Here is a 27,801-nt window from a genome sequence, read left to right as displayed (position 1 = left end):
AAAATTTCCACCCTCGAAATAAGTTAGGCCATAGATATATTATCTATGGTTAGGCTTTACGGTAAAAGTAGGCGGAAACCCTCCGTGGTAATATTATATCATTATTCTTGGAGATTTCTAGGCTGATCATGAGTGCAACATGAAGCGGTATCTAGATTACTTATTGCCGGAGTGTTTGTGCTTTTTGTTACTTGCTACGGTGGCGATTGAAACTTTGTCAGCAAGTACTGCCCCGTCATGTTCATCGCACACAGTCTCTAGTACAGTGATGATTAACAGTCAACAAGAACTGATTGACAGCTTGACGGCTGGTGTAGTGTACAGTCAGTTAAATTGTGTGATATTTTCTGTGTCTAGTATTACTGATCACTACACAGTCGACCTTACCCAGTTGTTAGCTTTGCAAGTCAATTTTGTGATCATGAGTGCGGCCTTACAACATGTTGTGTTTGAATGTGTGGATATGGGTAACATGCCAGTACCACTATCTGGACTGGACTATGTTGGATTTTACCGACTGTCATTTCGTAACTGTAAAATACCATTGTGGATTGAGAATGTTACCAGTGTTGTTATGGAAGATGTGAGATTCAGGTTAGATGCGCACCACAGGAAAAAATTGCTTACAAATGTTGGCAAACATTGTTGTAATGTAATTAAAAATATGCATCAGCATGTTACCACCATCTGTTCAATGCCAAAGTAGGGATTTCCCACATAGATTAGCTATATAGTCATTATATTTTGCTACTTTTTATCACTGGAACCTTACTTCATTTTTAAATTACTGTTTTATTGCATTGGTTTAACGTTTTTTGTTATGGCATAGCTATGATATACTTTATTAGAGTATCTTGTTGCTATATACAATCAGGAGCGTGGTTCAATGCCGTGTCTTGCTTTATACCGATTGCAGCTAGGATATAAGGGTGGTGATCACCCAGCTGTAATCAGGCGTCAGTGTGTTCTGGTCATGAAAGGGTGCATGTGGTCCTATGCAATTTTGTTTTATGAGTGCAGCTACTGTATCTACTCTCTTAAGTGCTTCAGTAGTTTTGTGGCATCTAACTATGCTCCTCTGGAAAGTGTCGATATGGAAAAAATTAATGCCTTAGTTGCATCAAGAAGACAGCCATGTAATTGAAGATAAAAGGAATGGCAAAGCACACAAGGCAGACAATTAAAAGGTACATTCCACCAGTGAATTTGTTACTGTGGTCAGGCTGGTAGGCAAACTGTTTTGGTTACTTCTTAAAAATTCAATATCTGGTCACCTGTAAGTGTTTTCTTGCTTTTAATGCTGTACTTGATGTTAGATCATGGACTAAGAGTATTCCACAAAGGTGATTTTCATTGCGTACGATATTTCTAAGGTGGTTTTTAGAGGGAACATTAGAGGGGAACTCTACTAAACAGTATACTACTGTACTGTTTGAATATTGTCTGGGTATATATAGCTGCATGCTTCATTTGGCACATCTGTAACTCATCCTGATGGAAATTTCACTATGCAAGGTGTATACCACTGCAGAACTATTTAATCAGATATACAACTAATTGAAGTAGCTGTGTTTCAATTGGCAATGTAGTTTCCATAATTTGTATCACCCTCTATACAAGATTTTTGGTCATTGATGGAGTTTTACAGGTTTGCATAGGGATTAGAACCTGTGAGCAAAGTGTGCCACCATCTTACTAGCTTGTTTAACTACTTGAGCATTAAATTAATGGACTAACTTTAGTACTTGATATAGCAGTAGACAACTACTGTACCTAGTTACAAGAACAGAAGCATAACTGTATAGTAACACCAAGTAACTAAGGAAATATGTAGCGTTTAAATGTGGGGCGTGACTTATAAGCACTTCTGGTGAATTCTAATAACCAGCAGGGTTCTAAATAACCGTGTTCCATTGATACCAGAATGCTTGTATATACGTAGGCTCCTGGCTACAGGAATACATACCTTGTTGTAGAAGCAAATTTGAAACACATGAGTTTCTCCTGCAGGAAAGGCCAGCAATGGCTTCCACCAAACCAGTTGACATTGCTCAACCTTACAGAACTTTTGTAGTATACAATAAATAGGTTACTATAAGAAGAAATGTCTATTGTTCAAAGCAGTAGTAAGCAAATTTCCCTCGTAATATCTTACCAGTGACATCAATTGTACAGGTAGTATACTGGGAATGTGACTTCATTTTCAATTCCTATTGTGACATATATATCTATGATTTAAGTAAGGGACTAAATGTTAAAGTTTCAAACCTGCTATTTTTGATGGTAAGAACTTTTGTGTACTGTATTTACAAAAAAAAAAGATTTTTGTGTTTTATTATGCATTATTCAGGTTCAATCATTTTTCTCCCTTGAACCATATGAATTAAAATGCACTCTGTTTGCAGGGGCAGTTTTAGGGGGGTTTCTGGGGTTTCCAGAAACTCCTTGGGGGTTTATTATTATTATTATTATTTGGTGTACTGTGCAAAAATCAAGGTGATTATAACGTACAGGTGTGATTATCTAAGAGGGTACAAAACTGATCATGTGTGGGGGAGTTGACTCCAGCCATATAGGCAACTAGCTATTATACTGATTATTCCTTAATTCATCAGCTAACTGATAGTTACTGTCACTTCCTTACAGCAAAGGATCACACCCAAGTTTAAACTTCTAATTAATGCCCATAATTTAACTAATTATTTTGTGCATTATTAGTAAACCGTCCAAGACTATATGCAGAATTTGAACACAGAAGAGGTGATGGTAGTAGTGATAACAAAGGACAAATGCTAGAATGAAGGAAACAAAGAGTTGATTAGCTCCTTAGATCGATACCCTCTAATAGAACAGTCACTTTGTAGTGAAATACTCTAATAGAGCTTTCATTGACTAAAATGTTTCAAGATAATTGTAGCTAGCCTAGTGAGCTAGCTAGCTAAATAAACTATCCATATAGTAAGAATCCAGTAGATAGATTGACCTATCCATAATCTATTAATTATTGGTCAGCTAGCACTATAGCTATAGTAGCTTGGCTGCAATTTGTTTTGTAGGTTCAGTGAGTAGCTACAAGGGCAGCAAATGACTTCCATCAGTAATTTCATTGGAAGGAGGCTTTAACTCAAATGAAAAGAAGTTTTAAGTACTAAATTAAGTCCCATTGTACCTAGTACTTTTAAGTTTCCTACAAGATTAGCTACATAGAATATCCGTGAAAGGCATTGGTCTTTTAACTGAACATAGTTTAATGGATTGCATACTTCGCTAGATAGAGTGTAAGTACTGTAAGTATTGTACCCTTTCTAAGATTCTGGCAAAATTGATAAGCTATAGTCAAGACACCATTGTATTTCTGCCATGCAGAAGTTCCTCAGAAAGTGATCATGATGGCATGAGATGATAGTAGTGAGGATCAGTACACCAAAACTAATGTGTATAGTAGTTTTAAACCATTAGATTTCAAGCATCATAAAATTAAAACCTTGCCAGTGTCTGGACCCCTGCATCTGAATCCTACTACCACCCTGTTAGAAATCTTAGATCCGCCCCTGGTTTGATAAGAAGCTTGATGGTTGTGATTTTACTGGTCAGAAATCTGTATAAAATCACTTAATGTAAACTAATAGTAATCCACCAAATGCATCCAATTTACCATGTTAAACAATTGCAAATTGTTATGTATTCAGTAGTATTAGTAATTGTATGCTTTGTATAGACATGTTTAATGAAGATGTGTGGGCATAATGTACTGTGTGTGCAAATTACCAGCCATTTTTGTAGGGCAAAAGAAATGCGATGCCAACTGTAACTAACCTATCAAACAACGATAAAATAGTATAGTTTGAGGACTAAAACCATTAATAAACTTGAGCATGGAATAATCAGTTACTTTTAAGATGTTAAAAATAAGTTTTGGGAGGTGATTTAAATTTCACGTTCATAAAATCACCTGTACAGAAAAGTCTTCAGCGATTCCCAAGTGTTGATAAAGTATGACTAAACACAATTAAGGTTTCTATTTTGGGTAGTGATGAATTGATGCAGTAATACAGTGAGCAAAAATACTTTGAAAAGTGTTTGCCTACATTGATTTTACTGATCTTTTTGCCCTACACAAATCTGGATTGTGTTAAAAATGTGCCACACCTTCTCATTAAACCCATCCATATGTACATTATGTAGCAACAGTGTGGAAGGAGCAGTCAATATCTACAACTGTCCTAATGTTAACGTTGTCAATTGTACATTTGAACACAACAATTCTACTGGACAGTTTTCACGAGACAGATTCCAAGGTAGTTCTGGTGGTCTATCAATAGGATTCTATGATGGCAGAGAAAGTCCAGCTACAGACAACATCACCATACTAGTAGACTCCTGTAGGTTTATTAGTAACAATAGTACTGCACTTGGCAGTGATGTACACACGGCTACAAATTTATTGAGAACAAACATTGTCACAGGCAGGGGAGGTGGAATGTCAATTACTTTGAATACTGGACTTGCAGTGTATTCAACAGTGATAAACAATTATTATGAGAGTAACTGGGGCAGTGTTTATTCTGGTGGACTGTATTTTCTTATCCGCGATGCAACCCAAAGTCAAACGTACCTGTTTAAAAATAATTATTACCTGAAAAACCAGGCAGGGACCACTACTGGAGGAATGCTATATGGACTAGTTGGGACAGTTCGTTTGGGATCTACTGTTTTTGTGAATGTTACAGATGATTATTATCAGGAAAATAGTGCTCCTTTGGCTGGTGCCGTTCGTTTTCAAAGACCCACAGGCAACAGAGGAAATTTTCTAACATATACTAACTGTACATTTGTTAAGAATACTGCAAAGGAGAGTGGTGCTGCTATTGGTATATCAAAGTCTCAATTTTTCAATTTTGATCAGCAAAGTGTTCCAATCAGCATTGTGAACTGGTATGACTAATCGTTATACACATAGAACCACATGCACACTGTACATGTAAACACACTTGCGCATGCATGCACGCACACACACACACACACACACGCACACACACACACACACACACACACACTTCTCCTCCTCTCCCAGTTTGACTAGCCACATCTACTGATCCTTCAGTGTCTAACATTGAACGCACGTTCCAAGTGCCAATTCGCCAAGTTGATAATCTCTTTGCTCTTAGTGCACAAGCGTTTGAACCCTGTGAGGTGTGCAAATCCTCAGCAGGGGAAGAAGCCTGACATGTATAGAGTGGCACCATCAGATGACGTCCTGAGCTCCACAAACTTCTTATGTCAACTTTAGCCAGCAGTAAGCAATAATGCAATACTACTGTTGCCCGGGGTTCACTGCTTGGAGGCGTTGACATACGTAGTACTAAAAAGTACTGAACCCCACACACACACACACACACACACACACACACACACACACACACACACACACACACACACACACACACACACACACACACACACACACACACACACACACACACACACACACACACACACACACACACACACACACACACACACACACGATGAATTCGCATAACTAACATTCTTGGTTTTAGCACATTCACAGAAAATTTTGGTGCTAATGGTGGTACGGTATTCTCAGCATACTCTCCAGTGGCCTTTCATGGTACAAATGTGTTGACGAAGAATCGTGGTCCAGCCATTAGAGTGAGTAATATATCCTCCAAGTTTTACAACACTGATTATTATGATACTGATAGGCATTGTCGTCTACACTATTATTTTATGGACATGTGGAATTTGATGGTAACAATGTAGAGAAATATGATGGTGGTGCACTCTACTTAAACTCACTCAGTCAAATGGTGTTACATTCTGGTGCCTTCTTGAACTTTGTTAATAATACTGGAAGGTATGTACGTGATGGTGTACATCATTTAGTGTAGTATGAGATGCATGGTTGTTGCTGTTTGTATAGTAGGCATGATATATCATATTATGCTGTATGTATTTTCTTTGGAGGTGTATACACAATCGTATATGTCTGCTTTGTTTTTCTGCTTTTCTTTCTTTAGTTTTGGAGCTGGTATTGTAGTGGAAGCACCTAACAGATTCTCACTCTCCATTGGTAGGACCACTAACTTGTGTTTTATGCAGTATGAGAAACAATTTGTACCTCCGAGAGCCTGGACAAATGTAAGTATATGCAAATTTGGTGCGATCCAAAGCCACAAAATTGTGATTAGCAAATACCAGTAAATCTTACAGTACGGTAGTAGTCGTATATTAAGGATTGTGGAGGTTTGCACTTTTACACACACGAAAATGAATTGGCAAGAAACCAGCCTCAAAATACCTCTTTGGCAGTACTGGTGAGGTATTATCAAGCCCAAAAATGTCTTTGTACAACCCGGAACACTTTGATAGACCAATAGGTTGCTATAAAATTTTAAAATATTTTTAATTAGAGGAATTTTCTACTACCCAACTGCTGACCAACTGACTGACTGACTTACTAACTTACTTATTTGCTAATGCCTTCAAACAAGCATAACTTGATAATAGGGTTGCGGGTTTGATTTTTTCATTGTTTGATTCCGCTTCAGATCAACAGGTGCCTTTTGTCATACCACAGCATCTGTCACATCATGGAATTACCATTGTCCTCTTTGTGTCCAATTTCTCTTTGATGACAGCTCAAGGTGTCATTTTGCGGTAGTGCATTATGGCTTCCCTATGTTTGTATCAGGAATTGTCTGTATTTCCTGTAGTGACTGGAATGATTGCAGAGGCACTACTCATGTTATTCTTCTTTTGTAATGCTGTGTAATGGGCTGAACATAGCTGAAAATGAAGCGTAGTGGCCACTTGGCACTTTTCAGTAATTGATTGTTGGGGCACATTCAGATGAAAACATCAAGTCTGGCACCACTCTTTCTTTTGGTGCAGTATGCGTATGTTCACCAGTTATAATTATGTTACAAAAAAGCAAACAGACTAGTGCAAAGAAAAATTATGAATTTTAAGTTTGATTATGGATCATAGCAAAAACAGTAGTGAAACTGAGGGGTAGCCAATGTCTTGGGACTCTCGTACACTATCTGAGAAATCCAATTAGAAATCCATTAAATATTTAGAAATTCTAAATCCTGAATCACGTACAAAATAGGTTATTCTCATTTTTGTCCATTCATGAGTTCAATTACAGTCGCCGCTCTGTACAACAGTTCAAATTGACAGTGCAAAGTATACCTGTGTCTCTTCTGAAGTTCCTCACTTCCCTGTCAGCTACTCTCAGGTGTTCCTGTACAAGTATGAGGTAAAAACATCATGATAAAAATCGAAATTAGAATTACATTATATTTAGAAAATATATTTTAAATACAGAAACATTTTTGAAATACGTAAATATTGGGACTCTCATACACCATGGAGGGTTTTTGCGTGGGCGCTGGCTACCCCCCAAGTGAAACAATGGACAACGCCTACACTCGAAGACACTAGTGGACATTTGATATCCCTACTTCAGTCTATACCCATAATTGAATTAGGGATTAAATGCTCACCAGTATCTTCAGGTGTAGGCAACCTCTCTTGTTTCACTACTTTTTTCTGTGATCTCTAATTTGTAACTTTTTCCTATACTTATTTACATTGAGTCCACTTACACAATATTCTACTAACATTTTTTTCAGGTTGGCATCAATTTTACTGGAAACAAAGCTATGGTGGGATCTGTTGTTTACATTAACAGACCAGAACACTGTCTGTCAAGTTCACTCAGTAGTGCAGATAAGCTGTTATCCTACTGGCCCTTTGTAAATTACAGGTACGTTTATATATATTGTAATAAAAATATGTTTGAAGCAAGCTTGTAACATTTAATGTTTGTATAGCAATAACACTAATACTGGACATGTCAACAAAACTGATCCACAGTTTAATGTACAGACTCCACTTGTTAACTTTGATGTGATTGATAAAACTGTGAGTGTTTGTGTTGTATAATGTGTTTGTCATTGTTGTTGTGCATGATAATGGTGTACGTGAGTGTTTCCTTAACTTTAATAGGTGAGGACATTTCCAGGTAGAAATGTTTCCATCAGAGTAAAAGCCCATGACTTGTCAGGTCTCCCAGCAGCAGGAATATTAAAGTTTTCCTCTCAAGTTAGTGCAATAAAGTTCATATTGTTAATGTTATGTGTACTACTTTCAGGATAGGTTTCTAGGACTAAATCCATCTGCAATAATAGTGAAGCCGATTGACCAGTCATATAATTTCATTTATGAAATATCAACACAAGTGTTCCACAGTTTCAGCAGCAACTTTTCAGTTCGACAAATAATAAAATTAATGACTTCAGTATGTGGTGAATGTCCAGTTTTAATGTTAACTCGTGCTGTTTGTTAGATGTGGATATTGTGTAATGTGACACAACAGTGTGAAATGTGGTTTCCTTTGTAATCATAAATTTAAACATCCTGGCCTCAATAATGACTTTGACTGAGGGTAAATTATACATATGCACTATATGATATGTATCTACATATGATTGGACTGTAAGCTTGACATGATCCTTACAATAAGTAAATATTTTGCTGTACACTAACACTTTTGTTTGTCACTGTTATACAGGCTGAATCTGACATGCATTATGTCACCATAAATGGGATAGCCTGTCCACCAGGGTATGTCCTAAATGATCATGTGTGTGAGTGTAACAAGAATGATGAGTTTATAATTGACTGCTTTGATAACTTCACTGCAATTGTGCTTCGTGTAAGTTTGAAAAATAAGAAATAGTTGTTTTTTTTCACATGTAATTTTATTTTAATACGATATGTATACTTGTGCTTGTTTGTGTAGAACTGTGAGCCCCTTTAGTCTGTAGGTCAACACTGTTAAAACTGGCCTAGTGGCTTTAGTTTCAAATGTTGTTCATTGTCTTTTGTAGTATTTTGTTGTGTAAGTTTAGATCCTTTGTGGTGATTTTCGAGATGTCTATATTACTTAGACCAAGAGTACATAATATGCAAATATTATGTACACTTGCTTAGACCCTTTCTATGTTTATTTTACTGCACTAACAATGGCAGTACTGGAAACATGCCACCACTTGATGATTAAATTAAACCTACAACAACAGTCACAGGGATTTGTTTCTACTGTTGCTATATTTTTTCTCTGCCAAGATACAAATCTAAATAAGCTAGACTTTAGACCACTTTGGTCTACGTAGTTTAGACAAGTGCCACAACACAGAGCCTTTGAGTGCATATAGAACCTTGTGATCAGAAGTCTAATATACAAATTGCCTGTTTTTGTTTTATTTTGTTTGCCTGTCCAGATGCTAAGCTGGTCTCTGAGCCTTTCCCCATTTTTAGCAATTTATTTAAATACCTTGAATCTGGTAAATATCCACAAAATAAAATGCTGTCTGATACATAATCGTTTATAATGCACATGTACGTATATTTCCACACATACAGCTTGGTTTATGGGCTCATGCTGTTGATGGCAGACTAGAGTACTACCAGTGTCCACATGGATATTGTCAATGTATTGAACTGGAGCAGAATGGAAGATCTCACTGTAGTAGTGTTTACTATTATGAGCAGCAAGATAGTCAGTGTAACTGTAACAGGAAAGGTGTGTGCGTGTGTGCATGTATGCATGCCTGCCTGTTGCAGGTGTGTGTACATGTGTGTGTGTGTGTGTGTGTGTGTGCATGCACATATACTGTGTATGCATGTTTGTGTGTGTGTGTGTGTGTGTGTGTATGCATACATTCATGCATATGTGTGTTCGTGCGTGCATGCGTGTGTGCATGTGTGTTTGTGTGTGTGTGTGTACACAGTCTGTTGCATGCATGCATGCATACGCAAGACTATAGTGTGTCTTTTGTATTTGGGTATGTGTGTATATATATAGTGTTGGTGGATGTCATAATGTATGCATTCTGATGCTTTAAACAACAGTGAAATGCTATGAATAAATCACCTGGTCCCAAAATATCATGAGATTCTAGGGATGGGCGGTATTGCTTTTTGAAGAACTGTACGGTATTAGGAAAAATACCTCGGTATCACTAAATACCATGTATATTGTACACTTTTTAAAAACCTGGGTAAGCTATGATTTATACTTGTGCTAGTAGTGAAAATTACCTTTTAAAAGAACAAATGAAATGACAAATGTACCACAAAGTAAGGTTTGAATATCTTAAAGGGTAAATTATTGTGTTTGTCGTGTCCACAGCATAAACACATGGTTGTATGGGGCTTGACTTCATGTGTAGCCACCACTAAACCACCAAAAATTTAATTAATACATAAATTCGGTATTCGGTATTTTTAGAAAGCCACAATGGTATCTGAAAAATACCTTTTTAACTACTAATACCTAAATACCTCCCAACCCTATGAGATTCCACTGTATTTAATAAATATTCTAATTGAACAATCACACGTACAATGGCAGTTGTCTTTATGACTGTTACCCAGGTGCCACTTGTTTGTTGTGTGCATAAATTTTGTGAGTCACAGTTTCTGCTATACATCTCATACACTAAAGGTGTTCTATGTGGTCAGTGTACAAATGGTACTGGAATGACTGTACTATTGGATAAGTGTGATCAGTGTAGCAGCACCTATAGTATTCTCATTGGAGCAGTTGGTATGTGAAATTGCTTTATACTATAGTGTGTTAATACCATTCTTATTGCAGTGATATTTGGAGTGATCGTAGGAATTCTATTACTGATACTTTCGATATCATTACCATCCTGGATGTATCCATTTCTATTTTACATCCAGGTTAGTATTTTACACCTAAGTGAAATCATACATATGAGGTAAATCTGACTGAGACCATCCTTTGTGTAGCTATATTATCAGACCACTGATTTAAACTCCAGAATTCCTCAAACTACAGACAGTATTGAGAGTTGTCTTTTCTGAATGGTGTGACAAGCTTGAATGGTGATATCTAGTATTAGCAAGTTGACAGGAAACAATGGTACTGGGCTGGGTGGATTTGTACATACAGCTGTTTAAGTACTTTTAATGGTACTCAGAGTGCAGGTCTATAATTTTGCGTCTAGCCTTTGAAATCCTAGTGATATAGGTAGTGTCCACCCTACCACCCCATTGGGCGAATGATGATATGTATATTATTATGCTTATTATTTCACTTACAGATAACAGGATATGTCACTGACAGTTATCAGACCTCGTTCAGTTTTATTCAACAAACAAACGTAATAATTATGTATGCATATACGTAGAATAGTGTAATAATATCACATGTTTTCCACAGCTCTATATTTCTAGTGCACTCAGTCTTTACTTTCCTTACGACTTCTGTTTGTCATCTGGAATGACTGCTATAATGACTTATGCCTTAAGATATATTCCTTTGTTGACCATAATATCTATCCTGCTGGTTGTGTCTGTAATTAAACGGTGAGCAAATTATTGCTATACAGTATGAAAATGTACTAAGTATGTACCAGTGACTTTATCATGCATGTATCTCCAAAACATATCACGGCACATGGTAGTGTATTGAGCAGCCAAAAAAACTGGCACACTGCCACACCATGAATATATTGACAGAAAAGAAAAAAAAAACATTTTCATGCATGCAGATCCATAGTCCCTTCTTGAAAGCACACGATTTTGTATTGTAGCTGCCCTCCACCTTCTTAGCATCCTGCATACCAAAATCAACTTCTGTGTTTGTGAATCACAACCCCTCAAAATTAGGCTAATTTCTGTGTGTGTGTGTGTGTGTGGGGGGGGGGTTGGCTAATTTTTCACATACTTTACACAAAAACACAACTAATTGTTGTGACATTAAAGATGTATTGAGGTGAGTTAATGTACCCCTTCACTGCTGAACTGCTGTTGTCAGCTGCTCAGCTCACTTAATTTCTACCTTTTAAATGAAAATTCTTTTTAAATCTACTCAATAGTAGAAAGTTCATAATTTCATAGATCTACCAGTTGTACCTTATAAAGCCCTAAAACCAGCCTGTGGCCAGCTTTGGGGTTTGTTTTTACTCACATTTCTTCTTATCTATATAGACACAATAGTGATTACTGTTGTACCACATGTATTATTGTAATACTCTAATAGGGCACACATTTTTTGAAGACTTCTAATAGAACACACAATGTTCTAGAATTTCCATTGGTAGATCTATGAAATTATAAACGTTTATAAACCAATAAGCAGATTTAATTTTTTTTTATAAATTATAAATTAATGAAGTAAACAGCCAAGATAACAGTGGTGGACGTGGGTGTTAGGTATGGGGGTACCTGGTTCGAAACCTGGTAATTTTTGTCTACAGAGGATCCTCAGTTGTCTGAACATCTTTGTTCCTAGAGTTATGCAAAAGTGTTCAGATAAGTGAATTTGTTCGGATAAATGAAGCCCACTGATTTATATTATACAGATCTCTGTTCGATCACTCTAATAGAACACACACTAATGAAAAATACTCTAATTGAACAGTCAGTCTTATGGTGTTTGGATAATCGAGGTGTTCAGATAACTGAGGTTTGAGGATCCACTGTACCTTTTTACCCCACAGAGACTGCTCTATTAGAGTATCTCGATCTCGTGATTTTACACTTGTTTAATTTTTGTTTTATAACTCTGTAGCTGTAACTCCATTCCATAAAGGAACTCCTATGATTTTTAACCTATGTACACACCGATTCTCAAGTTATTCCCACCCTGTAGCTGAGACAAAAGTTCAATTTTTATGCGAATAAACGTTCACAACTCTGTGGATATTTATTAGATTCATAGAATATTATTTCACCTTTATATACACACTCTTTGTTTGCACTAAAGTTTGTGGTAATCAAGTTAATACATGTTTGCATTTTTTGCAAAGTGTGTGAAAAGATAGAGTTGTCATTGTGAGTATGAGTACATCATTGCCAAAGCCCTCAAAACTCTTGGCCTACTCCGCAGACAGTTAAGTACTAGTAACTGCGTTACAACTACTATATATATATAATTATATCCATAGTGCGATCTTGCTTATTATACTGTTCACCTCTTCGAAGGCTTCACTTTATAAAAGACATTATTTTACTTGAGCACGTACAGCGGAGAGCCACTAAGTATATTCTTAATGACTACACTTCAGACTACAAATCTCGTTTGATCAAGCTTGGAATGCTACCTTTAATGTATGTATATGTGACTGGATTTTGGAAAAACGATCCAAATCGCACATTAGAAGTTTCGAGATAAACGGTTTTAAAGAATTCAAGCCAGCATAACTCTCCAAAGATAGCAAGCACGCGTATGAAATTTACACTAAAGATGATGCATCAATCTGTTACCTTTCAGACCACTTCCAGTATTTGTAGCTGCTTGTAGAGTTTCCTGCTAAATAAGATAGAAAATCTGAGCAGTTGGATGAGCAAAGTAGTATCACGAGTGCTCACAAAGGGGTGGGGGTTGGGGGGGTGGGCAAGGATTAGACCTCAAAATGGAGGCAGACCATGATTGGAATCCAGAGACAAGATTACGGGGCTGTGCTGGCTCCTTAGTGGCTGATATGTAGCAAAATCCACAGACAAATGTCTAGCCAACATTATCAGGCTGTCTACCAGTAAACCACTGATTCTTGCACAAACCAGGTCCTTCACAAGGCCTAAAACCACCATTCGAGCTCTACACACCACCCAGAAAAGCCATCTGTTGAGACCAACCTCGAGTAGTTTGAGTAGTACTGAGTGTCAAAACTAGTAGTACGATAGTGTAGCTATCCACTGGAGGTGTGTAGTAACGTTAGATTATATAGAATGACTCTGCACTTAGTTCAATAGCACACACTCATCATCATATCATAAAACAATACAATTTCAATGCATACAATTACATTAGCGCATGCATACAACCATTATTACATCATGACACTCTTCCTTCCTTACAAAAAAAAATCTAATTATACATACAATCACTAAAAGGGTTACAATAACAAATGATAACTAAATATCAGTCTTAAAATGTCAGTCGTTCAGGTGGTTTGATATTTCTCCTGGGCCGTCCTGTAACTAGCTCACTGGAAGGTTCACCTGGATCAGTAAAGAGAACAGGTGATAACTGAGGTGAGTCATCTTTGTGAGTAGCAACACTGTCTGAGTTGTTTGGCATTGTTTCAAAATTGTCTGTAACCGTTTCAGGAGAAAATCGACGAATGTCGTCTTGATGTCTACGCCACATTTGATTAGTAGAGTCTACTGATACTTTGTAAGACACTGGATAAGATTGTTCAATAACATGAGCCTGTACCCAAGGATCACCCCGAGAATAGTTGCGAACCATCACTCTATCGTCCAAAGCAAATTGTCGATCTCTAGCCTTACTATCATGATAAGTCTTCTGCTGTTCTTGGGCTTTTGCCACCTGGGCACTAATATCAGGAATCAACTGATCTAAACGAGAATGTAGCTTGCGTTTTATCAATAATTCTGCTGGAGAAATTCCAGTGGTACCTTGGGGTATAATTCTGTAATTAAATAGAAATCGTGATATTCTGGTTTGAATAGATCTGGAGTCCATACGTTTAAATGCAGCTTTAAAAGTCTGGATGGCATGTTCAGCAAGACCATTAGTAGCTGGATGGTATGGTGATGAGGTTATGTGACGGATACCATTGTTCTGCCAAAATTTCTTCATCTCAGCACTAACAAAAATGGAAGCATTGTCTGTAACTACAGAAGTAGGAATACCATGAGTAGCAAACAAAATTCAAAGCTTATCCATGGTCACCTCTGAGGTTGCTGATGATACTGGAAATACATTTAGCCATTTGGAGTGTGCATCTATGACAACTAGAAACATTTTATTTTCCAGAGGACCTGCATAATCAAGATGCAACCGTGACCAGGGTTTATCCGGCCATGACCATGGTTGTAGAGGAGCTGAAGGAGGAGCAGGCCTATTAACTTGACATGGCACACAAGATTTCACTTTATATATTATGCTCAATGTCCTTATCAATGTGAGGCCACCGCATCAGGGTGCGTGCTCTATTCTTCATTCGAGATGTGCCTGGATGAGCTTCATGTAGTTCCTCCAGTAGTAGCTTCCTCCCTGGGGGTGGAATAACCAATCGGCTTCCCCACAACGAGCATTGATCAGTCGTGGATAATTCATCTCTTTTGACAAAGCAAGGTTGTAGCTTAGCTGGAACACTTGTTGGCCAACCAAACTGAACATAGCGGTAGACCTTTGACAACAATGGGTCTCTGCATGTCCAAGTACGAATCTGGGAAACTGTAATTGGTGTAGAGTCTATCTTTTCTAATATCAAAACTAACTGGTGTGCTCTCAGGACAGTCAGGTAGAGGTAAACGGCTTAATGCATCAGCATTACAGTGAGCTTTACCTGGACGGTGCTTGACTCTATACGTGTACATAGACAATTTCAATGCCCATCTTTGAATGTGTTGTGAGACCATAGTTGAAATTGACTTGTTAGGATTAAACAATGTTTGTAAGGGCTTGTGATCTGTATACATGGTAAACCGTCTACCGTATAAGTAGGAATGGAACTTTTTAACACCAAACACTAAAGAAAGTCCTTCTTGCTCTATCTGTGAGTAATTCTGCTCTGGTTTGGATAGCGTGCAGGAAGCATATGCAATTGGCGTCTCTTCACCATTGGGAAAATGGTGAGACAAAACTTCCCCTAATCCATACTGGGATGCATCGTATGCCAGAGGAACTAAGACAGATGAGGAGGTTAATATCTTTTTTGATTGCTGAAATGCCTGTTCTTGTACATTAGTCCGTGACCAAGCTTTGTTCTTTTGAAGCAGGGAATAAAGGGGTACCAGTAATGTTGAAAGGTTAGGTAAAAATTTACCATAATACGTTAGGATGCCAAGGTAAGCTTTCGATTCAGACACGTTTTTTGGTGTACGGGCTTCCTTAATGACTCTAACTTTAGCTTCTGTTGGGTGAATACCATGAGCATCAATTTGATAACCAAGATATTGCACTGATGTCGTCATGAAAGTACATTTATCTTTCTTTAATCTTAAGCCAGCTTTAAGCAGAACTTCAGCTAGGGTACGGCAATGTTCTTCGGGAGTTTTGCCTGCTACCAAGATGTCATCGAGGTAGATCAACACATTAGGAATATCTTGAAGCAAGTTCTCAATTGTTCGCTGGAAAATGCCGGGGACCAAAGAAACCCCAAAGGCAAGCGATTGTAAGCAAACAGACCTTTGTGAGTGTTGATCACCACTAACTTCTTAGATTCATCATCTAATGGCAACTGTTGATATGCTTGGCTCATATCTTGAGAACTGAAATATTTTCCACCAGGCAGTTTAGCTAAGAGGTCCTCAATTTTTGGAATGGGAAACTGATCTAACTGTACAGCTTGGTTGACAGTTAAACGGTAGTCGCCACATAAGTGGATGCTTTGTTTGTCACGTTTTATTACTGGTACTACAGGTGCAGCCCATTCAGAAAACAAGATTGGTTCTATAATGCCTGCTGCTTGTAAGCTTTTCAATTCCTGTTCCACTTTATCTCATATTGCATATGGCAAGGATCGGGCTTTTGTAAAATTTGGGTGGTACTCTACAGCTAGTTTGACTTTGGGGCCTGTAAAGGTGCCTAGCTCATTGTGAAAAACTTCTTGGAACTGATTCAAGACAGGGCTGAGAGTTTTGTCCTGTAGCAATAGTACTTGCTTGCTTATTGCTGGTCAGTCAAGTTGAATTTGTGAAAACCAGTTTTGCCCTAATAAGGTAGGCCCTGGTGTATCAACAATGACCAATGGCAGCTGGCATTGTTGGTTTTGGTATTCAATATTGCATGTGATTGTGCCAACTGTCTTCAAAACATCCCCTGAGTAAGTGGTAAGCTTAGTATTGGTAGGTTTCAGGGTAGGGCCGTTTCCTTGTGGCCACAGCTGTTCATAAGTGACCACTGACATAACTGAAACAGCTGCCCCAGTGTCAATCTGCATGCCAACTGAGTGACCATTAATTGTCATAGTAACAGTGAAAAAATTATTTAATTCATTGGTGTTGTTGCAGGTATTAACAGTAAACATTGGATTGTACTCACTTGGTTGCTCTTGTTCATCTAAATCATGGTCAACAAAATGAGTAGGTTTAGCTAGTTGCTTTCCTGAAGTATGAGCTGACTTCGTTGGTAGCTTGCTTCGACTATGTGTCCTTTCTTCTTGCAGTTATTACAAACAGCTTCTTTATAATAGCATACAGTAGCCTTGTGATTGGATTTCCCACAGTAGCCTTGTGATTGGATTTCCCACAGTGATAACAAGGTTTACTGGTGCCTATTGTTCCAGAAGATTGTGGTCGCTGCGGGTTGAAAATTGGATTAACTGGTTGTGGTGTGCCGTTACCATCTTGTATGGCCTTAGAGTCCTTTATGGCCGTCTCATGAGCTAGAGCAATCTCTGTAGCTTTCTTAAGGTTCAACCGTGGCTCAGATAATAGCCGTCGTTGCAGTGCGGCATCATTAATTCCCACCACAAGCCTGTCACGAAGCATATCGTCCAGCAAAGCACCGAAATTGCAATGTTATGCTATGTCATGTAGCTCCGTTAAGTAAGTTGCCACTTTTTTCACCAGACTTTCGCACTCTTGAATGAAAATGAAACCTCTGCATGATTTCTGAAGGCTGTGGGTTGTAGTGGTCCTTTAAGACTTCCACGATCTGAGCAAATGATTTCTCGGATGGCTTGCTTGGGGATATGAGGCTTCGAAGTAGTCTGTAAGCATCTGACCCCATAATGCTGATCAGTACGGCTCTTTTCTTATCAGCCACCGTGATTCCATTGGCGAGGAAGTAGTATTCCAAACGCTCGACGTAATCTGTCCACACTTCACCGTTTGTTGGGTTGAAGGGGTCTATCTTTCCAACTGAAGTAGCCATCCTCGTTGCCAAATGTAGTAACGTTAGATTATATAGAACGACTCTACACTTAGTTCAATAGCACACACTTATCATCATAATCATAAAACAATACAATTTCAACACATACAATTACAACAGCATGTGTACAACTATTATTACATCATGACAAGGTGTTAGTTTGATTTTGCCTGATGTGCAATTTGAATCGGTTTTGTAAAATCTGGTCCACATATGAACTTGCCGACATCTTGTTTTTCATTAAATCTTTTAAGTTCACTAATAATAGTTTTAACATACTTCAATTTCATATCTGATCATGTAGCTCTAAACTTCATCACAAGTTTTCTTCTACCAACTTAATCAATAACTCCTACTTTTACAGGTTACCCAGATTATGGAATTCTCTCCCATGCAGTGGTTAATACCTCTCTCCCTATCCAACAAATCATAAGGCAATTAAAAACCGATTTTTGAAATCATTTTTAATGTAAACAACAATTGTACCCTCCACTATTTGTGTCCCTGCTGTAAGTGCTCTAAACTCCCCTGCCCTGTAAATTTTAATCATTTATGTAGCTAAGTTTGTGTTTTTGTATGTTGTCTACATGTACTGTAGTTAAGTACTAGTATTATAAGTAATTAGTTTGGGCAGTTGGCACATGTTGCCATCTGACCCTCAACACCACCACACTATTTTTGTACAATCAGTAATCTTGTATCTGGTGTTGTAAAGCAATAATACGTAAATAATAAATAAATTAATCCAACAACTGAATGTGTTACTGTATAATACTCTCAATAGCAGCTTGACGTATTATATTGAAATACGTCAAGCGATTAGCCAATAGAATTAGTATTACACTTGTTTGTCAAGGTCCCATGACAAAAATCTATAATACTAATTTGATTGGCTAAAATAGTGTGGTGTGTTTATATTAGAAGTAAATGTCCGATTTGACAACTATTGTTACCATAGTGATAGATGTCCCCAAGGTATGATGCAATACAGTTGCTTAGCAACGGTTGCTAGGTAACCGTTGCTAAGGTAAAAGTCATTTTGAGACCATAGCAACGGTTGCCAGGCAACGGTTGCTAAGTGTGATTGGTCTTTTGCAGTGGTTATTTTTGAATTTCTGTTGCCTAGTAACAGTTGTTATGGTTGTCGGATTAATTTGCAATAGGACGGATGGCTGTGGTATTCAGGATTAATAGTTCTCGCATTGTAAACAGGAAGGAAATAGTGCTCGGCTTTGCCTCGCACTATTTTACTCCTTCCTGTTTACAATGCTCGCACTATTAATCCCGAATACCACAGCCATCCATCCTATTACATATACAAATAGACCCCCTACTGAAAATGAGGGAAAAGATAAAAATTTTGAACGTGTCCATATATCTTGATGTGAATTTAATCAAATTTTCTGTATGGTCTATCCTACCTGGTGGACAGGTTTAATGCAAAAATGGTGTGCTTTGGGAAGGGGCCATAGAGCTATGCATGCATGAAAATGCTGTTTCTTTCTTCTTGTCAATACACCCACTGTGTGGTGTGCTGGCTTTCTTGGCCACATGACACACCACCACATGTCTTGATATGTGCACTGGGGCCCAGGCGAGCTTGGGTGAATTCGAGGGTTCGTTCGAACGAACGAACATTCGAATGCGGGTTGAACAATTCGAACTATAGCCACTAATTAGATAGTGATACAGTTAAGCTATCCATCTTGCTGCGTTCCATAATGATGTGGGGGAAGCTAGACATATGGTATTTGGCATTTAATTAAGTTATTTGTTGATGGTGCAGTGGTGGTCACACGCCATGCCTCTATGAGGTTTTAAGGTTTCTATGTGGTGCCAATCACTTGTCTTAACTGCTGCAAAACTGCTTTGCAGTAGTAAACTGTATTTAAAACCTAGTAACCACAAGCATTTTTACTTGTGGTATTCAATTTCAAGTTTTCTCAGTAAAACTGTTGAGTCAGTACAACTGTATGTGTGTGTTGCAAACTTTTGAGACATGCATTTAACATTTAATATGCTGTGATTTATAATTTGTAAAGAGGAACCAGGCCCATTTAAAAGTTCGAAAGATTCGTGAACTTTAGTTGATGAATGTTCGAACCCTGACAATCCAAGTTCGTTTGGGCCCTAATGTGCACATATTTACCAAATTATGTATGATGTAATTTGTATGTATTAATGCCAGCAGGTTTATACTTTCAAGTTATTTCCTAATGTATTGTTATAAGGTTCTATAGGAAATGGAGAAAAACATCTTGGGATGGAGTATGGACTCTCGTAATGTTAACATTCAGTCACTTGGTGTATACCTCAATATCTATTTTACACTGTCCCTCACTGGAGGATGATGATGGGAATAAGAAATTAGTAAGAACAATTAACACACAACACAGTGAATAATATGTTATTACTGGTAGGTTTGGTTTGTTGATGGTACAGTGGAATGCTTCACTGGGAGTCATGCTGGATTGGCAGCTGTTGCAATAATAGTCTTGGTGTTTGCCGTACTTCTAGTTATCTTGATAGTAGCTGTGTCATTGAGACTAATTAAGGTGTGTTTACTATATTATATGTTATGTTGCAATTATCCCTTTAGTAGCAATCCGTAAGACAAGTATTATTTAAAATCTCTCAGCTAAAATCAGACTGTTGTATAGAGTATATGACTGCTCTATTAGAGTAACTTGATCTTTGCAGTGTCCCATTGAAAGAGGAAATGCTTCTCTTTTTCCCTTAGGTCCTTACATTACTGTAACTTAAAAATATTGAATAAACAAAACACCTGCAAAAATCAATCTTGGGATTAAACTCTGTACTTGCAAGTATTGAGGATAGGACACTGCCCACTGTGTTTCTGCTGCCAGCTCAAACAAGAGCTAATCTATATGTAATAGTTATACCATGGCTGCGAGGGATTTTGCTGATATATGCACCCAAAGCCCGAGGGCCGCAGGCCCGAGGGCTGCGGGTGTATATGTCAGCAAAATCCCAAGCAGCCATGGTACAAGTGATATATATCACTTGGGGCGTACTCACCTAATAGGTGAAAGAACTAACGAGAACTCATCCCATTTGTTTTATACAGTAGCATCTGAAGATCGATTGTGGTTTTAATAGCATGGGCTAATAGCCATCAAAACGTTGTCCATACGTTAAAACGTCATTAATACGTTACTATGCTTCAACATGCAATGTTAGAAAACTTGTGATTGTGGGATGGAGTTTATATTGTTATCATTTTTGTACTAAGTTAAGCCAACTAACTTCGCTATTGGGACAGTAAGTAAGTTATTATATTAAGTTAAGTACTTAGAACTGTAAGTTACTAACCTATTTCAATGTATCAGTAGTAGCTTTGCTGTTCCATGGTCTGTTCAAAGGCTGATACGCGGTGGGTAGAAATACGCATCCACAATTGCCCAAACAATTATTTTGTACCTTCATTATCCTTTAGTAACAACCAACTACTCTATCTTAGCCTATGTACTTAGCTTAGCAACCTCTACAAAACCGAGTCCCACAATACAAAGCTCTATGTCACTCAATATAACGAGTCAAAGCGCATCGATTCTTTGAACTGGCTGGGTATCAAAGTCATTGGCAAACCGCTTTCCCATGATATTGCCCGGGCAATATGCAAATTAAACACCGAGCGGTGCCTTTGAACGCCCACGCTAAAGTGGTATATAAAGAAAAAAGGACCAGTAAAGAAGAACCCAACCATAACACTAACTGAGGTTGCTTGCTAGCATAATGATGTCTTTTACTGTCTGTATAATGGTGGTAAGTGGATAGGGTTGGAGGCTGCAGCAAACTCATCAAAAATTTAACTTCATACAATCACTACTAATCTTGCTGCTGGAGATATTGCATTTTATATTTCTGTAAGTTTGCCAAAAAAAATTGATGCAACAAATTTGTGCATCTGTGATCACCGATGAATGTACATCATGGCAGCTTGCTTGCATAGCATGCTTTTCCATTTTGAAAACTGGCTGCATAAGTCAAACGCTTAATGGCATTAGTGTTTCTCCATGTGGTTTACATAGAGAATTCAAGCAATTTATAGAGAATTCAAGCAATTTTGCTCTACACCTGTATATTAAATGTGCTGTAGACGATGAAAAATCAAAAGACAGCTGTTAGAAGCTTCCTTTTGTTCTTAGATGGGGAGAGCTTTGTTTGAGGCGAAAAAAATACTGCTTTGAAACGTGTAGCAACTGGTGAGAAAATTGTTGGGAATAAAGACAGTCAGACAGATTACTTTTCAGCTTTATATATAAACTAGCATTGATACTTGCCCTACGTGCAGGACTATTTCCACATTGACCACAATAACATAATTCAATACATTGGAAATGAAAGATAATGTCATAAAGTGTAGCATATGTGGTGTATGAACCTTATGCCATCATGCAAGCAAAAATGATGAGATCATGTGTGTTATCTTAACAAGAGAACCTCATGTAGCTAAATTAATTATCAACACATGTGCAAAATTATGTGACGCTAGTAGTACCTGTCCTATCATGCAGGGACATATAACATGATCAACAAAAATAAATTAATTTGTACAAAAGGTATTTAAGGCAGTACTATTTACATAAGCTATGTTGCTAGCGAAAGGTTTGAGCAACACACACACATGCACACTTGTAATTCAAAGTAAGAGAAGTTAACATTAAAAAAAAAAGAATTTAAAGTACAAAAGAGAAGCCACTTACTTTAATGGAACACACAGACAAACAAACATGCATCCAATTGGCTTGCAAGCCCATACCTATCCTGTACCTATATCAAACATGCTTCTGTATACTGTTCCAACATTCCATATGCTCTGTTGCTATGAACTTTCAAGTTAGATAAAGTATACACCAAAACAGTATAATATATAAAGTGATAAAAAATGACACCACTGACAGGATTCAAGCCCACAAACTGCAGCAACTTTAGGGAGGTGCTGTACTAGCCGAACAGTTTGTCCCGTGGTTTGCAATGGAATGCAGCTGAAGTTTTCTGGCCTTCAATATGTTATAGAACAGCATTAAAAGCTTGCAATAAACTTTGTGAGGTAGCCAGATTATGAGCATTTCACTTCATGTATAAATTGTGTTGGAGTAAGCGTCATCAATATCTGACACAAATAGTATGTCACAAAAAATGGTACTAAGAAAGAAAAAAAAAAGTGAAATTGAACCCTGGACCTTTCGGTCTACAGTTCTATGCAGTAATGCTAGGGACTGGTTATCTGTGGTTTTTGAGCTCAAGTTTCCCTCTATACCAATCCCTTCAGTGCTCCATAAAGAATGAAGCAATCTACAACAACAAACTTGGTGATGAGAACTTAAGTTTACTAAAGTACTGTGTCAATACATGTTTTGGTTGCAAGTTACCAGCATAACAAAGAAAGAATGCAGACAGACAGCTTTTCAGCTTTATACAACTATAAATTACAAAAACTGTAATCAGTAACCAATAAATAAATAAATAAATAAATGTGCACATATGTATTGAATACTTTTACGGTTGTTTGTATTAACTTCCAGAGGAGATGGGCATTCAACTTCTCAGAAGTTTTGACTGCACCTTTCAAGGAGGGATACAGGTGGTGGACTGCAGTAGAGTTAACTAGAAGATATGTAATCATCTTCTTTATTATTGCGGTTCCTGGAAATCATGTAAGTGTGGTACAATAGTCCCTCAGTTATCCAACCCTTCACTTGTCTGTGCCATAAACATTGACTGAGAATTTTGGTAGTAGGAGACCTCCATTATCCAAACACCTGTGTGCCAGTTCAACAATCATAAAAGTGTTCAGATAACTGAATTTGTTTGAATAAATGAAGCCCATTCACTTACGTATATGCACAGTCTCATTCAACTACTCTAATAGAATGTTCACCTAATAATGAAATATTCTAATAGAGCAGTCACTAATACTGTTTGGATAATAGAGATTCAGATAATTGAGGTCCTACTGTACTGATATTAATAATACTATGCACACAATACAATAACTTATTTTAAATTTCCACTTTAGTTAATTAAATGCATGGCTTTGCTATTGTAAGCTGTTTTATTAGTGACTTCATGGTTCTTACACTATGAATGTACGTGTTATTGCAGGTCCCAACAATACTGCTGTTGATGTGTTGTGTCTTGTTGTTTGGATACATGCAACCATTCAAGAGAAATCTTGTGAACATATTGGAATTTGTGTTTTTGGTTGACTTCTTACTACTACAAATGATAAAATCAACAGATGACATACAGGTATATATATCTCTGTGGATTTATTTCGCATTCTGTGCTATTTATTGCTGTGCAGTTACAATGTTAGTAGCTACCTATCCATACTGTATGTATTTATGCTGGGTTGTGTTCGCACTGGGGGTGTCATATGACTTATTGGTAATGTATGAAGCCAATATATCAGGGGTGATAGCCAGTTGTTCTCATACATACATGCATGCACTAAATGAATACACACGTGCATTGACTAAAATGAATTGGCTTAAATGAACAGATTTTCTAACTACAATTTAGGTTGCATTTTGTACACCTATATAAAAGGAGCTAGCCCCTGTAGCTAAAACTTGTAGTGTAAACTCACGTCAAGTTTTGCATGGTTTATGTTATATAATGTCTGGCCTGTAATGAAAGTGGAAAACCTGAAATTCAACACTCCACATCTTGAAATTCTGTTAATGCATATGAATGCTCTATTAGAGTACACTTGATTGTTCTATTGGGGTAATATTACTCAAATCTTTTGAACATTTTTTTTCTAAAATTGTTCATGCATTCTTCCACAAGGAAGGAATGTAGGTTTTATCAAGAGTTCATAACATAATTGAACTCTTGGTTTTATCAATTATTGCACTGTTACTGATCCTACTGAAACTTAAAAATCTACAAATTACCTTAATTTGGAAACCCCTTTTCTATGCTCCTGAATACATGTACATCAAATAAAGTTGTAACAATTAGTGCTGAGCGATAGTAAAAATTTTACTATCACGATAGTTACTCATTAAATATCGCGATAGTGAATACTATCCTGATAGTTTATGAAACACTTTGCTCTTAACAAAGTCTTAGTTGTATAGCTAAGATTTGTAGTCATATAGAAAGTTATTTTGCATGCACAGGACAGTTGTTATATTTAATTATCTGCGTGAGCGGCTAATGAATACGGACTTTTGGTAAAGCTTTTACAGGCCACTCCTTTGTAAGAAAGCTGGTAATACCAACTGTAAAACAGTATAGAAGGGTTGTTAATACCATTTTAATGCAGATCTGAGCTTATCATAACTATCACGATAGTGATATCCCTACTATCGCGATAACGATAGTGATTTACTATCGCGATATATCGCACTATCGATACTATTGCTCAGCCCTAGTAACAATGTTAAACACAATTATGGAACAATCAGAATTTTTAGAGTTAAGATTGTTGCTGTGTAAAATTACAGGCCGCAGATATACTGAATGTAGTACAGTACAGGAGTAGCTGTGGAGATATCATTAAAATACCACAATTTGCATTCACATTGATGATACTGCTAAACTACCTCCCAGTTTTAATCATCTTATTGCTAATAATCATTTGTGCTTGTATGAGGCTGAAGCATTATTATGCGAAGTTCATTCCAATGTCACCTAAACAGTAAGTTGTTTATTTTTGTTTTGAAGCCATGTATGTCCAAGATTGCCCACATGAATGTAAGTATGACCATTGCTGGAAAAACATGCCTTATCACTTATTTGAAAGTATCAAGAAATATTTAAGTATTTAAATAAGAGATACAATGGCTAAGGACAATTATGTCTATATCATCCATTGTACAATTAGTCAATGGCCAAGTTTCCCATCATTTCAGTTATCAAACTTAATTATTGTCTGAAAGCATTACGCTTCGTTGTCAGCTATGTTCAACCCATTAAACACAGTATGAATCAATAACTGTTTGAAAAGCACCTCTGCTATCAAAATAGCCACTATGAAAAATACGGACGGTTTCCGTTACGAAGGGAAGCAATCACGTGCTATTGCCAAATCGACACTTTTCGCTGCCGGTCAGCAAAGATGAATGGGAGACAAAGAAGGACACTGGTAACATCATGAAGAATGCATTGTACGTACTGCAGTATGCCAAAAGGCACCTGTCGGGCCGAAGCGACATCGAACAGTGAAAAAATCGAGTAACGCTTGTCTGAAGGCATCATTCAGTCAGTTACTTACTTACTCAGTCAGTCATGCAGTAGAAAATTCCGTTAAATTTAAAATTCCAAAGCACCTTATTGAAAGCGTTTCGGGTCAATCTGAAAGCTTGTTTGGGCTTACTTTTACTTAAGGCCACTCCAACAAATTTCCTTGTTTCCCATTTCATTGACCTTAAAAATACATGCGGGCGGACGGTTCATTATCCATTATTCATTATAGATATTTCCACTAATTTTCGAAATTCATAACTAACTTGCAGGTAAGAACACTGAATACAGTAGAAATATTTAGCTAAACTATATAAGAACCTTAACAGTGAAAAGCTAGCTAAAAGGGCTTTCTGAATGCTAAACTGGTTACTACTATGCTACCTATGCAGTCACAGGATATAATGAATATTGACAGCAATAACGAATGACCATGTAGGAAGAGAATCTGCATGTGGGCGGGAAATGAGAAACAATGAATTTTCTAGGAGTGGCCTAACCGATACCAATACTGCCTCATCATCGTCAGGGGAAATTGAAGCTGTTTTTTAGGTGATATTATTTTGTGGGCCACGCCTACTCCTTTGTGGTCCCTACTATACAGTACGTATGATTAGTTCAACTTATTTAGGGTCCATCCAGGAGCAGCTCCAGCTGCAGGGGGTTACTGAGGTTTTCAGAAACTGGTCAAGCAAGATCAATATACTCTAGTCAAACAAACTTTTAAAATGATTATTTTGATAAACTACTTAAATTGCTCTCACAATCAATCTCGAACTTTCCAAGGGGAGCTTACCCCAGACCCCCTGAATTGACATGTTTTGCATGTACTATTATTATACCAGTGCCTTAATTATACTTCTCAAGTCAAGGTCTGACCTATACATAAAATGCTATATCTGCATTCTTTGCAATTACCACAATAGTACTAAAATTACCTCCAGATTCAATTTTGCATCCCTTAATTTTCAAAAATTCCTGGGGGGCATGCCCCCCCAGATCCCCTAACTGGAATGTACTTACACACTAGAGTGCATGCATCATTCATAGGCATTGAAAGGTCTGCCCTTCCCCTATTTAAAATTTCTAGCTACACCCCTGCTAGTGAACTTGTGTAAGGCTTAGCTTGTTTCTGGTCAATACTTTTTTTTGCGAGAAAGTGTAAATATCCATGATCCCTAATATACAGTACTACCATACTGTATGATATACATATATATATATATATATATAACACCCCAAATTACAAGAAGTTGAGCTGGATGTGAATCTCTGTACATAAAAGTATGCTATTGTTAATGCCATTCTGTTTTGAGCCATCACCTATTTTACCAATGGGTTATGGTGAGCTATGGGTTATGGCGGGTTATGGTGAGCTATGGGTTATGGTGAGCTATGGGTTATGGTGAGCTATGGGTTATGGTGGGTTATAGTTTTACCAAAAGTGCAGTTCCTTTTACTCTAGGTCAAGATTCAACGATTTCAGTTGGAGCTATGCTAATGCACCTACTGCAACAATGTCATCTTATTTCTTTATCACTGATGATGGAGCTGAGCTTGTGCCACAATCTAATGAATTCTAATAATTATGTATTGTACATAATATATTTTTATAAGCTTTTTGTATCACTGTTAAAAAAATATTATATTATTACTGATTACAG

General features: G+C 37.4%; 1 protein-coding gene across 4 annotated transcripts; it reads left to right on the top strand.

Moving 5' to 3' along the window:
* The first annotated feature begins 37 nt into the window (after positions 1-37).
* LOC136249485 (uncharacterized) lies at positions 38-27,801 on the top strand. Of its 4 annotated transcripts, none has more exons than XM_066041507.1 (21): positions 42-594; positions 4,186-4,935; positions 5,562-5,673; positions 5,727-5,878; positions 6,042-6,162; positions 7,662-7,795; positions 7,863-7,953; positions 8,038-8,133; positions 8,183-8,329; positions 8,603-8,746; positions 9,457-9,616; positions 10,541-10,642; positions 10,694-10,782; positions 11,166-11,225; positions 11,285-11,430; positions 20,149-20,287; positions 20,338-20,472; positions 23,467-23,598; positions 24,047-24,193; positions 25,399-25,592; positions 27,609-27,801. In XM_066041507.1, exons 1-21 carry the CDS (start codon positions 140-142, stop codon positions 27,718-27,720), a joined length of 3,618 nt encoding a protein of 1,205 aa, XP_065897579.1. In that variant the 5' UTR covers positions 42-139; the 3' UTR covers positions 27,721-27,801. The 4 variants fall into 4 exon arrangements, with proteins under 4 accessions (XP_065897580.1, XP_065897579.1, XP_065897578.1 ...); XM_066041506.1 differs by having other exon boundaries at positions 27,603-27,801; XM_066041505.1 differs by having other exon boundaries at positions 27,588-27,801.

The sequence above is a fragment of the Dysidea avara genome, chromosome 3 (genome assembly GCF_963678975.1).
Source record: "Dysidea avara chromosome 3, odDysAvar1.4, whole genome shotgun sequence".
Lineage (NCBI taxonomy): Eukaryota > Metazoa > Porifera > Demospongiae > Dictyoceratida > Dysideidae > Dysidea > Dysidea avara.
This window is presented reverse-complemented; position numbering and strand designations above follow the sequence as displayed.